The sequence below is a fragment of the Notolabrus celidotus genome, chromosome 12 (assembly GCF_009762535.1).
Source record: "Notolabrus celidotus isolate fNotCel1 chromosome 12, fNotCel1.pri, whole genome shotgun sequence".
Taxonomy (NCBI): domain Eukaryota; kingdom Metazoa; phylum Chordata; class Actinopteri; order Labriformes; family Labridae; genus Notolabrus; species Notolabrus celidotus.
Window position 1 is genome coordinate 20990369 of NC_048283.1, and position 12827 is coordinate 21003195.

At 40.9% G+C, this 12827-nt stretch overlaps 1 protein-coding gene across 2 annotated transcripts in view; it reads right to left on the reverse strand.

The window, feature by feature from the left end:
• fhod3b (formin homology 2 domain containing 3b) overlaps window positions 1-12027 on the reverse strand; it is a 98704-nt gene extending 86677 nt beyond the window's left edge. For both annotated transcript variants that reach the window (XM_034697359.1, XM_034697358.1), the window contains exons 1-2: window positions 11343-12027; window positions 3624-3730 (exon numbers count right to left, since the gene is read on the reverse strand). In XM_034697359.1, the coding sequence (XP_034553250.1) occupies window positions 3624-3730; window positions 11343-11507 (272 nt within the window). In that variant the 5' untranslated portion in view covers window positions 11508-12027. The remainder of the gene's footprint in view (window positions 1-3623; window positions 3731-11342) is intronic.
• Window positions 12028-12827: the final 800 nt, after the last annotated feature.

Here is a 12827-nt window from a genome sequence, read left to right on the forward strand (position 1 = left end):
CTGCATTCATTTCCACCACACATTCCCTTAATAAGACCTCCAAACTTCTCTGCAAACACAGGGAGAACAACTGGTGTTTCATTTCCCTCCTTGAAGCTGAAGCTGCACTTGGTTTGACAATTCCTCTGTTTCTATTCAATCGTGCCTTTTCACCTCAAATGAAAATCTTGTGTGCTTTGAGCGTCTATGAATCAATGTCCAAGTGGGTCAGAAAAAAATGAAAATAATGAAAGTGGAGCCGTCCTAAGAGAGATGAAAGGATCTGATGAGAAGTGCTGAATAGTTGTGGCCTGCAAAGAAAGAACAGTCGGATTTTAAAGGCCAAACTTCTAACTGGTTGTCGAACACATCAAGAACACTCAATAAAAAGAAGAAGGGCATATTCAGCACAAATTTGTTGGTTTTCAGACATGCTTTGTGCGGAAGAGGGCAGTGAAATGCTAAAAAATGACTTCTTCTGTGCTCTGTATCAGCTACACATTTCACATGCTGAATCAATTATGGCATCAATAATGGGACTTCATGTTACCTTCTAAAGTCAAGCCAGGGAATATGTCCTTGAGGACTTACAATATTACTAATCATCTGCCAATCAATGTCCGATTTGAACAAAAATCTACAACAAGCTTGACAACACTGGACTTATGTTCCCCTGAAGCTTTAAAAGAGTGCAATCCACAAAATATAGAAGGGTTGTAAATGTCTGTAAGCACATGTCAAGCTATCTGATCCTGATAAGGTCCCCCATTCATTCTACATGAGGAAATAGTGTGTATGCAGTCAATCAATCTATCACAGCTTTAACTTTAATGACACACTGACTGGGGAAAGTTGTCTGAGCACATGTCTGGGTTATTCGGTCAGTTTATCACCTGAAGTGAGACTGTATCAGAGATGGGACGGGGGGATTTATGAGTCACAATCTCCTATAGCTGGGCTTCAAACTCAGTGTGGAAGTGATTATGGCCCTTAAGCTTCCATGACATGGATATCTCCTGGCTCTGCAGCGCTCTGTGAGAGGATCATACTTTAATCTGTTTGTAAAGACACTAGGTATGACACAGGCACCTCAGGAATGTAACCTGTCATTAGTATCAATTACAGATGGATCAGATGGCCAATGATCAGGGGAGTTCAGGAACTCGGGCGGTATATCAAAATATGACTACTCTTTTTTACGAGGGTACGTGGCGGGGCTTAAAGGGAAAATAATGAAAGCACAAATTTGCTTGTTAACCGCTTTGAGTGTGGTGGTGGTGGTGCTACTTTGACATCAACTTGTTCAACTCAGAAAAAAACTGTGAAATGCTAAAATACATTTCTTTTGGGTTGAACGTGTTGGAGTTGGAGAGAGATGTTGACAGACTGTGCGCAATTAAAGGAGGCTGAAAACAAAAAGTGGAACAAGTAAAGGTGAAATGCCTCGATAGACCTTTTATAGGCTCAACACTCGTCGAATCAACAACAGCAAGCAGTCGGGGGGTACAATCATGGGCACATCAGCACCATAAAAAGCCTGTGAGCAGAAATTCCCTATTTACACAAAATAATTGGCTAACCACCTTCACCCCCAGCCTCCTCAGACAACACTGTGTGGGTTTAATGACACACATCCATACCAGCCTGTGCCAGCTGGCACGTCGCAGGCCCCTGGCAGGCTCGGTCTTCGACGAGAGAAGAAGTGGACCACTTTAACCTCACAGCTCTCAATAACCTCCCATAAGCTCCTAACAATTTAAGATGGAGCTGGGAAAGGACGGCTCCCTTCACGTCCAATAGAAACAAGAAGCCAGAGAGAAGCTTATGAGTTCCAAGTTAGACAAATAAATCCATACATGTTTGTGGTCCCGCGGACCAGGAACTCTAATGCCAGCCTTCGGTTTGTGATCAGCTGAAGTGGGGCAGCATATAAATGATATATCAACTTATTCTGCAGTACATGAAAAAACATATGGAGTCAATAAAGTTACTGGCTGAAGAGCATGCATGCATTAAACAGAGTGAAAGTATCACAATTTGAAACTGTTCTTGTCTCCATCCAGGTATGGTGGTAATGTCAAGACAAAGCCTCGTTTAACTATAATACAGGAAACAATGCTGTTAAATCAGCAAAGAGTTGCAGTTTGGCCACTTCTAATGAGAGCACTGAGGTAACATTCATCAGAGATGAGGGCAATTACTCATGAGACGTGTCTACACCTCGTAAGTGGTTTAGATGATCTCAGCTGCAGCAGAGCCAGGGAGGCAAGGTACTTTAAAGGACATGGATAGATGAATGGCATGGAAACTCTGAGATATGATTAAAAGAAAAGGTCACCAACATCAGCTCTGGACTGATAAAAACACATAGAGGCATTCATTTCCTATAAGGTGGTTTGTTTTAGAGAATAAACGTAAATTAGCAATGGATTAATCTGACTGATAGGCTTAAGGCATTTTTCGACCGCAGGAACTTTACCCCGGAACTAGGGACTTTACCCCTGAACTACATGCGTTTCGACCGGAGGAGTTCAGGGGTAGATAATCTCCCCCCTGAAAAGCCCCTGCTTAGGGGGCAGTACTTTTCAAAGGTCCGTGGACTTTCGGTTGAACGTAACAGTGTTTGTGGAGTTTACACAGTTGTTGAAACACAGAGGGAGTTCCTGGGAATGCATACTAGTTCAGTTTTTTATTAAGATTTCAAAATATTATTTAATATCATTTTTTTTCTCCATACGTCACTAGCCTGATTTGCACAATCTACCCGGGACTTCAGCTCGCAGTCAAAACGCAGACAACAATGGGGGCACCTTTTAGTTCCAGGGAAAGAAGTTCTGGGGGCTAAAAGACCCCGGAACTCTTGGTCGAAATGCACCTTTAGATTTGGCTTTCCGAAACCAAAGAGACAATAAGTGAGTTTATGGTTTAGTTAAATACTCACACAGGAAGAAGGGAAGCTAATACTAATATTCAACGAAACTTCATTTTCCACTAGAATCCATAAGTGCTGAAAAACTTCTGAAACAGAGAGTCCCTCAGAAGGGGTGGAGCGTGTCTCATCAGCTCTGCGACAGACCCCACCACCTCCAGAGAACAGCTTTTCAGCAACAGAGCTAAATCTTCTGAGGCCCTGCAAAGAGATTATTCCACTAACTCATCCTGGAATGAAATGGATATCATTATGATTGAAATCATAGCTAATAGAATGAAATTAGGCAAAAGAATATAACACCAGAATATCAATATGTATCCCCAGAGCCAAGGATTGAAACCCTTTATCTTTTCCTTCTTATCTCCCCAACATATTTTATCTGTCTCTTTCTGGAAAAACAATAATCACGTTGTACTGATTATCTCTGACTGCTAGTGCGGGGAAATATTTTTGGTATTTTCAAAGCCAGCCCTTGGAATTATCTTACACTATCAAACTGTATGGAGATACCAATCTGAGCTGACCTAGACCAAATAAAAAGGATGTGTATGCAAAAACATAATACTAACTTCTTATAGAGGTATCAAACTATATTTCTATTTCTATGTCCTCAAAGGCAATAATATTTAAAATCCCTGCATGTTGACTGTCTGCTTCAGTGAAGATAGTAGAGGAAACAATAAGAGAGAGACAGAGATGATTTTTATCTTACCCTCCTTCCTCCTGAAATCCCTCCAGCTCATCTCTCTGCTCTGCCAGAGTTGACTCCAAGTCCAGGTAGCTTCCATTATGGGACAGCTGAAGGGCACAGTCATCCGGCTGGAGGAGAAAAGGACACAGTTAAACACTGATTTGTCTTCAATCCTTATCTGTAAACATGCAATAAAAGGCTAAGCAGAAGTAAATATGTATAGTCCATTTACTTTTAAAAGGCCTGCTGTATCAAATACTGCTCCAAATCCCCAAATCAGCTGAACAAGGTCAAACTAGGACCTTCAGCACCCAGGTACAACCAAGCGGCAACCTCTGGTCTCAAAATATGAAGCCCTTGCAGGAGTACTAAAAACTTCAGTTTATCCAGTGTCCGCTTGAGGCTGCGTGACACCGGAAACCACATACACACCAATTCAAAAAAGACGATCTTTGCAGCATTAATAAACATGTTTACAGCCTGGTTCAAAAGACGGCTTCAGTCTGAATAGCTCATTTCTCTATCGGCACACACTGTACAGGGGTGATTTTTTTTCTAACACAACAGCTCAGAAGACATGAAGATTACAAGTTTTGCCCATTTAAGGACATGACTGATTTGATTGACAGGCAGGAACAGTGTAGCTGTTGGCAAGGAGGCTCAAAGCCTGCCTCTTTACCTCACACTAACTCGACAGCAGTTAAGTTGCATTCAGCATTTCCAATATGGCACCCGCTACAGTCTATGGGTACAACTATGATACTACAACATCTTGTGTTTAACTACAGTTAGGCAGCATTTATAAAACTCTGAGAGACACAATTTATCAAGGAGTTACATTTTTTTTTAAAGGCAGTGCTCTTTGAAGGTTGGTTTTCTGCGTCTGTGAAACAGCAGAATCATAGATGAATTTATGTATTTCAAGTGAAATACCAGTCCATGACCACAAACTTTCCTCAAGGCTTAAATCCTTCAAATCCTTACTACGGTCGCCATAACAATACTGGCCTTCCATCCATACTGTATGGTAGACACACAAAAAACAACTTCACCCTTTGTATGGGTCAGTTGGCAAAGACATCAAGTATTTGAGATGAATGTCTAGTCTGCAGCAGACCAGAGAAAGTTATGTTATCAGCTCCTGTCAGCGCTCTTCAATGACAAACAGGGCAAGGTTGAGGAGAAGTCATTTAAAGCAGTTTGGCAGTCTGGTGCCTCTTATCTCTACACTCTCCATGCTTGATACACTATCATCAGGCTGTATGATTTTGCACAGGAGGTCTGATTTGTCTGGTCTTGAATGGTTGTCATCAGCTGACTGTGGTCAAGGAGCTGAGGGAGGAATGAAGGTGTGTGCACGTGTGTGGTTGACCTCCAAATTGGAGATATTAACCTATTTATATTCAGTGTCTGTCCGCTCAGCAGGACAGCGGATCCGACAGAGCAGTAGAGGACAGGAAAACAAACCTCAATACAGGAGAGTAAAAAAAAGGTGGATAACCAGAAAAGCTACCTAACACAACAACCTATAACACTCAGTGTATTGAACACTCATCAGCTCATATTGAGGGGCTGTCAATGAATCAAATGCAATTAACTCTTCAAGCAGCCTGCAAGTGATCCTCTCATAAGAGTACAACACATGTCAACATATATGTAACATGTAAAACCACGTGTTTTTTAAATAAGAGCTGTTATTGCAGGGTCTTATGCCTGATCTGATTTCCTCTCGTATGTGACAGTAACTTAATTGAACGTGAAGGCAAAAGGCTGGGAAAGACATTAAGGGTCTGAAGGTTTGATCTGTTGGGCCACTCTGTTTGTATTACTGCACTCCAGAACTAGAGGACTGTGTCATATTTGAGAACTAAAACAAAACATGTGGTTTAAGGATAACTCTCACTTGTTGCCCAGCTCTCTCTTTCTCTCTGACTTTGAGCTGTCTTGTTTCCTTCCCACGATCTTGGTAAACCAAAAGATTATTGGTAATATAATAGTTGTAGATTATATGGAGCTGAACGTCTTTTTGAGGGACAAGAATCAAGGGCAAGGCTTTAAACACAAAAGTAAACTTAAATTGTGCAGGGAATCCTATTGGGGAGTGATTAGTTTTAGCTAAATGGTTGTTGGTGATCTATCGGTAAAGCAGACAGACAGACAGACAGACAGACAGACAGACAGACAGACAGACAGGTAGACAGACAGACAGGTAGACAGAGAAGAAGATGAATAAACAAAGCCGCACTGTACACAGGCAGACGAGGGAAAGAAGTGCTTCTCCAGATTACAGGACAGATTCTGGACTGAAAGGAATTCCAGGCACAATGTCCAAAGTCAGGCTAAGTATTTTTATGCCTATGCACTGACATGCCTTTTTAAATAATGGGTGTGACAGTAATATGAAATGTACCATGAAGGAGAAGACAACCTAAATCATATATATGCTGACAAGTGGCTGAGCCTACACTATCTTCAAAACAAACCAAGAGAGACTTTCTGTTACTGGCTGCATGGTTACTGTCTGGGTTACTGGTCATCCCCATTAGTCATGGGTTCATTTAGTTTATTTATATATTCATTTTTCACTCCCTTGCTGTTTGAACTGTTTTCGTTCTGACTTTGATGGTTATTGGTGATAAAACCACTGTGCAGCAACTACTAGCAATTTCATGTCAATTTAACCATCTGGATCCATTTTCATTGAAAGTAGTCTTACTTTTTTTTGTCAGCAATTTTTAATTTGTTTCCTCAGGGTGCTCTGAATCCCTGCCTATCCAGACTTTCCACTAATAATACTGAGAAAAACTCAGATATTTTGCTAGTGTAACAGCTTCCAAGAATTGCTTACAAATGTTGCCATGTTATAGACTCAGATTAACATTACAGTACAGTGCATTAATGTTATTTTTCTTAAATTCTCTTTAACATTTTATAGGTTTATATTTTACTTTAGATTCAGATCAAGTGTGTGGATTGGATAAAAGTGCAATAAAATGTTTGGGTTTCTTTCCGTTTTATGCTCTGTATCACAACCTGAAATAGACAAAACATTGGGCTGAATTTGTGGCAGTAACCAGCAATTAGCTAACTGTGGACAAAAAGAATGCACTTCCCCTCACAGGGTTTTGACTCACAAACTAAAAACAAAAAAGTCAAAGTAAACTACAAAAGTTTGCCATTAATCAGTCCCTATCTGTACATCCATCTACCAAACCAAGTACCCCAGCATTCATCTCCTCACAAGAGTCACTTCATAGTACTTGTTGTGTTATCTACCTGGATTACTGCCTACAAGCCTTGCTGAGTGTAACCATGCCAGGCTCATGAACCCAAATGGCTCTTAATCCAGGACGAGTGCGACCAGATTAATAGTGGCAGAGGCTTCTTTAGTTTTCCCCCACCCTGGACTTGAACCCACGGTGGCCCTGCGATGGCCAAGTCCAGAGATGTAACCACAAGTGCTCTGCTCACACACTGAGGTCTGGCCTCTCCCTTCAACCACCATACTGTGGTCCACTGACCAGGGAGGCAGTTAAGGCAGAAAGGACTAAAAATAAACACCATGCAGTTTCCAATTAAAACCTGCTATCTCACTCCAAACTTCTTCAAACTTCCTTTCTTCCAAATAGGGGAAGACATCTGGAAAGAGACGGCATATATACTGTGTGAAAGTTACATATTTGAAACTCAATAGCTTTACAATAACAATATTGTCTCTCTGTACTTTAGCCCAAATGCTAACCCTGTGTACTCCAACCTTACACATTCTTACTATAAATTACACCATGCTACACCTACCAAGTCCAACAAGAGGAATTACAGTTTGCCACTTTAAAGCCCAAACTTCATTAGTAAAGGTGAGGATGGTATTTGTGGTCTATCTTCGAAGGAAAGTTACTCAAAACATATTACCACACACTTAATGCATGAAAGACAAACCACAACTGTAATCTCACATTTCTGTTGAGCATGCTGAGGATGAATCGACATCAACAGATGCTGCATTCTTCTGAAAAGGAGCCGTGTGTCGAGACAGACAGCCCTTCAAAATGCAGAGACCGGCAAAACCTCAACTCTGCATAACAATGTGTAAAAGAATTCAAAGGAGCTCTGACAGGCAAGAAGCAGGAACCTGTATTTTACAGCATTTAGCATAACTTCTCATTATAGGACTCTGTAATTTCTTCAGGGAAAAAATGTAGGAAAACAACCGGATGAAAATTTGAAATTGGTGAAGTGAGAGTCCATTCTCCAAGACTTAGCTACATTTTCTCTCCCTTGAATTCTGCTTTGGAATTTGATGCCAGGCTTCAAGGCTAGCAGGCCAAATACAACAAAACAGTGACTGAAAAGAAAGCATGGGAAGGACTATTGATCTATCGACTTGTGTGGACATTTAGAGCAGAATTGGATTAACTCCAAGGTATTTTTAACAGCTTGTATTCTTCACCATCTGTAGGGACAATGCATTTTATTTGACAAAATCAAAAGCCTGTGTCTGAGGATGACTTGAGTTTCCAGAAAAAAACTGTGTATAAAGGGATCCTGTACTAAAGTCATCAATAAGGATCAGTTCATATTTTGTAAATGATCACAAACAAGTGCTCAGGCCTCAGAATATTCAACAGTGATACCTTAGTAAAACAATTGCTCAACTGCACACAAATATTTGCAGGCAAAGTGTTTCTGCTGCTCTGACAATGACTTTTAGATGTTTGAATCATTAACATAATATACAAACCTTTGATTTAACCGCACTTGGTGTTTTAGCCTTACTAAACCCTTAGTCCTTATTGATGTTTGACCCTGTTCAGCTGCATAGCCAATATGCCAGCCCAATCACAACTAGGGTTGCAAAGGGGTGGAAAATTTCCGGTAAATTTCCGGAAGTTTCCGGTAAATTTACATGGGAAGTTAAGCTAGGGAATTTTGGAAATATTCCAAATTGGAAATTATAGGAATTTATGGGAATTTAATGGAAAAGTATCATATCCATGCATAAATATTTGTTTTGTTCTAAGCAGACATCCATCCAAAATAATACAATTAAAACAGATTTATTTGTATGTAGAACTTTATCAAGTGTTAAATATTTTATTGAACAATCAATTATTTCATTGAAGAACAAAAACATGAATGTTGAGTTAAATATTACTCATCCCCCAGACTCAACCCATTCAAAAATTAACAAAAATGCAATCCCAAAAAAGTCCCATTCAAAATGTTAAATTAAAAGAGCCGCTCTCCCTCCAAACAAGTACCATTCAAAATGTTAAATTAAAAGAGCCCCTCTCCCTCCAAAAAAGTACCATTCAAAATGTTAAATTAAAAGTGCCCGTCTCCCTCCAAAAAAGTCCCATTCAAAATGTTAAATAAAAAGTGCATGTAGGGGGCGTGGTCTCAATAGCCCTGCAGTAAGCAGTGTGTGCTATGTGCATGTGATTGAGGAATAGCATAGATGTTCAACTGTACTTGATGAAATCTGGTTGTTTTAGTCAGGATTATGCTAAAATATATTTTCCCCGACTATATTTAAGTTCCCTATTAAGAGCCAACCTTCAATTTAGTAAATTCCTGGTTTATTCCTGTTTATTCCCATAAATTCCCGTTTATTCCCGTTAATTCCTGTTAATTCCCATGGAAAGTTTCCAACTTTGAAAATCCCTGGAATTTTGCAACCCTTATCACAACTCAGTCCAAATCACACGTTCAACCTACAACACACACTTGTCCAGATCTCCCCTCTTGAGGCTGCAGACTGAAACTGACAGGAGCAGCACAGAGACAGCATATGCTAGCTGTTTTGACTCCCTCGGCACCATGTGTTGGCAGGGTGCTATTTATACCAGAGTGGCCTGCACCATAGAGACAGACAAAGCTCAAAGACAACAGGTTTGTTGTCAAAGGTATTTACAGGGTCACACACCAAAGTCACTTTGTCAAACTCTTCAGGGTGTGAATCAGAAAAGTCATCACTCAAACGTTTTGAAGAGTCGTCATCAAATTCACAATACAGGCTTCTCCTCACTCAGGGTTAACCGCCACTACCCGTGTGACCAAATTTCCCAAACCAGGCCCTGCAGAGCCTTCAGCTGGTACTCCCTCTCTGTCTACTTTGTGGTCCAGCTGGCCTCGTGCTTAACTGGGACTAGTCGACTGCGCAAAGTACATCAGCTCTTTGTTTGTGTTTTTAATTCTGCCGGCTTCCCTCTCCTCTCTCTCCAACAGTGAAATAAAGCGTTCCCATCCCATCCTGCTGGTCAGACTGAGTGGGCTTCAGAATGAGAGCCAGACTTGTGGTGATCCACAGCATCCTGAAGCTTCTATGAGTTATCTCACCAACTCTACTCAAACAAGATGGGAAACCATTGATGTGACAGAATGAAGAAAGTACACAACTAGTCTGGGATAAAGGCTCATAAAGACTAAACCTAAGATGCTATGGCCCCTTTGCTTTGTTTAAAGGTCACGAGATGACGCCTTTTGTAATTTGTTTGGTAGCACAAGGTCTAATTAGAAGACAAAAACTGTATCTTATCCTGAGATATCCTTCAGTGGCACCCAAAAGAAAAAATGGGGTCCATGTTGACATTTATTTGTCCTTGTCTTTCTTTATGAAATTAAAACAATGCCTTTGCACCACACCATAGAGAAACTTTCAGTTATTTAGAGCAGTTTATTGTTGGCTGTGCAGAGGTGGATTTTTGGGGAAAGCCAATTTGTGCAGCTAAAACAATGTGCTCTGTTTTGACTGAACTGGAATTAATGACAACTGATGAGATGCAGCTAACCAAACACAAAGATGTAGCAATACACAAAAAAAAAATGCACTCTGATTCTGACTGTGAATACAGATGGGGGGTGTACAAATAAAGGTAAAGGCTGTCAAACTGATAAATGTATATATTTTAAAGTGATGCTATTTTCCTTAATTTAATTGATTGTTTCAAATTCAAATCCCCAGATTGCTGAACAATCGAGTAAAGGGAATATCCCTCCTCCATCCCTCAACAGCTGACCAACTGGACATCTGACCCCACCCAATATAACTTGGTTTGTGTGGTGACAATAGCACAAGTGGTTCACAGATTAAAAACTTGCCCACTAATGCCATCAAAGGAAGATAGATTCCTTTATATGAATGACAATGATTTGTTTGAGCAAATATGTAGTTGAGACAAGGCCAGATTGGAAGTTCAGGGGAAAGCAGTTTTCTAAGTTTCCAAGTGAGTTAACTTTGTATCGCCTGTATTTTTTAAATATATGTCTACTCTTACCAAAGTAACTGACCAAAAGCTTTATGAAATGTTGAAAGGTCTCCCTAAGTTGACAGATGAGTCCTGAGATAAGCAGGTTAAACTGAAGGAGATTACTGTTGTGAATATGGTAAACATTAACAGCTGCGTCCCTCCCCTCAGCTAGATAATGGTTGTTATCCTCTTTAATATTTCCAAAAGCAACCAGATAATTCAAGAAATCATACCCAAGTATTACACTGTGCATGTGCAATACATCTTTAGCATGTTGATGCTTCTCCAGCAGCCTCCCCCATCAGCAAACCGGGTTCAATTCACTGACTCAATAAACGCTCCATTAGGTTTGTTTGGTAGTTACCCCCATCAACATGTTCAAGCTAATTATTAATTCAGCATTTTGTCAGGGTTAACTTTTCACTAAGCACATTCAAAACAACATGAACACAACTTTGATCAAGACATTATTTAAAAAGTATTTCCATACCTTCTGAGGAGCTTTCAGCAGCCTGTGGACTCCAGCGATCTGATTTATTAGAGGAATATCTTCCCTGAAAGTGTACAGAGGTGGTCTGGTGGGCTCGGGGAAATTGGTGCTGTTAAATGGATCAGTATCATCTAAGAACTGCACCCTGCATATAAGCGTTGCCATGATGTATCCATGCAAGGCGATTTGAGGGAATGAAAATAGTGGATGCGACACCACAGCCTCTGACAGACAGGCAGCCCCCCCACCCCACCCCCCCTGGGGCAGCGAACTACCGGCAGGTTTCCTGCAGTAGCGCAATCCTGCACCCTCTGTTATCCTTGGAGCGTCTCCATTCGCTTAACGCAGCGCAGAGGACTCGGGACAGTGAGGTAAATATCCAGAGCGCCACGTTTGGAGGTACAGTCAGTCAGAGCGGTGCAGGAGAGGGCAGGCTCCAGTATCCAAGGACATTGCGGGCGTATGAGGTGCTGAGGCAGACTGCGGACGGGACTGCTACACTTGGCGCCTGGTCAGCGAGAGCGATGGGAAACGGCACCCTCCTCCTCCAGCACGAACTCTGCCAGCGGAGACAGCAGCCAGACTGCAGCCGGCCGGAGCAGCTCATATTACAGGCGCAATGGCAGCCTCCAGCGGCGACGAGAGAAAAATACACTCAACTCGGTACTCTGAGGCTGGCAATGACTCAGCTTTTCAAGCAACTGGTGAAGCAGCGTGGGCGACCGGAACCAAGCAATTTGATTGGACAAGAGGTATTCAATAAGCGCTGGCAGAGAGTACAATATCTCGTCTCGTACTGACTCACTGACTACTGATGACATTATAATGCATATAATTACATTATATTATATAATTATCTCTCTACATTATATTATGTTATATTACATTGTTATTGTGTACTACAACTTACGGTCATACTATTTACCCATATGTATTTATTATATTGCTTAATCTGTCATTACAAACCATAATCACACCATGTCAACCTGTCACTACTGAAACACTTTTAATACTGCCTGTAATTACCACCACTTAGACCATTTGTAACATTTGTATTTATCTAAATTGTTTCTAAATTATATCTAAAATTATAGCTTTATTTATTTATTTATTTTTACTTATTTCATTTTACTAACTGGAACTTTTCTTGATTGTACTTATGTCTGGGTTGCTGCAGCAACTGAATCCCCCGATATCAATAAAGTAATGTCTTACAGGGGCGGATATACAGGGGGTTTAAAACACAGCCTTGCCACCCCTGTTGCCACCCCAGTTGGAAGGATTTAATTCAAAGAAAAGTTATGCCTCATCGGACGCTTTTGTGAATTACCGACTGCAGTGAATTAGTGATGGGAAGTTCGGCTCTTTTCAGAGAGCCGACTCTTTTGACTCTGCTCCCAAAGAAGAGCCGGATCTTTTGTAGCCGTATATTTTACCTTAACTTTGCAAAAACTAATGGTTTGTCTGTTGAAAACCCTTTTACGT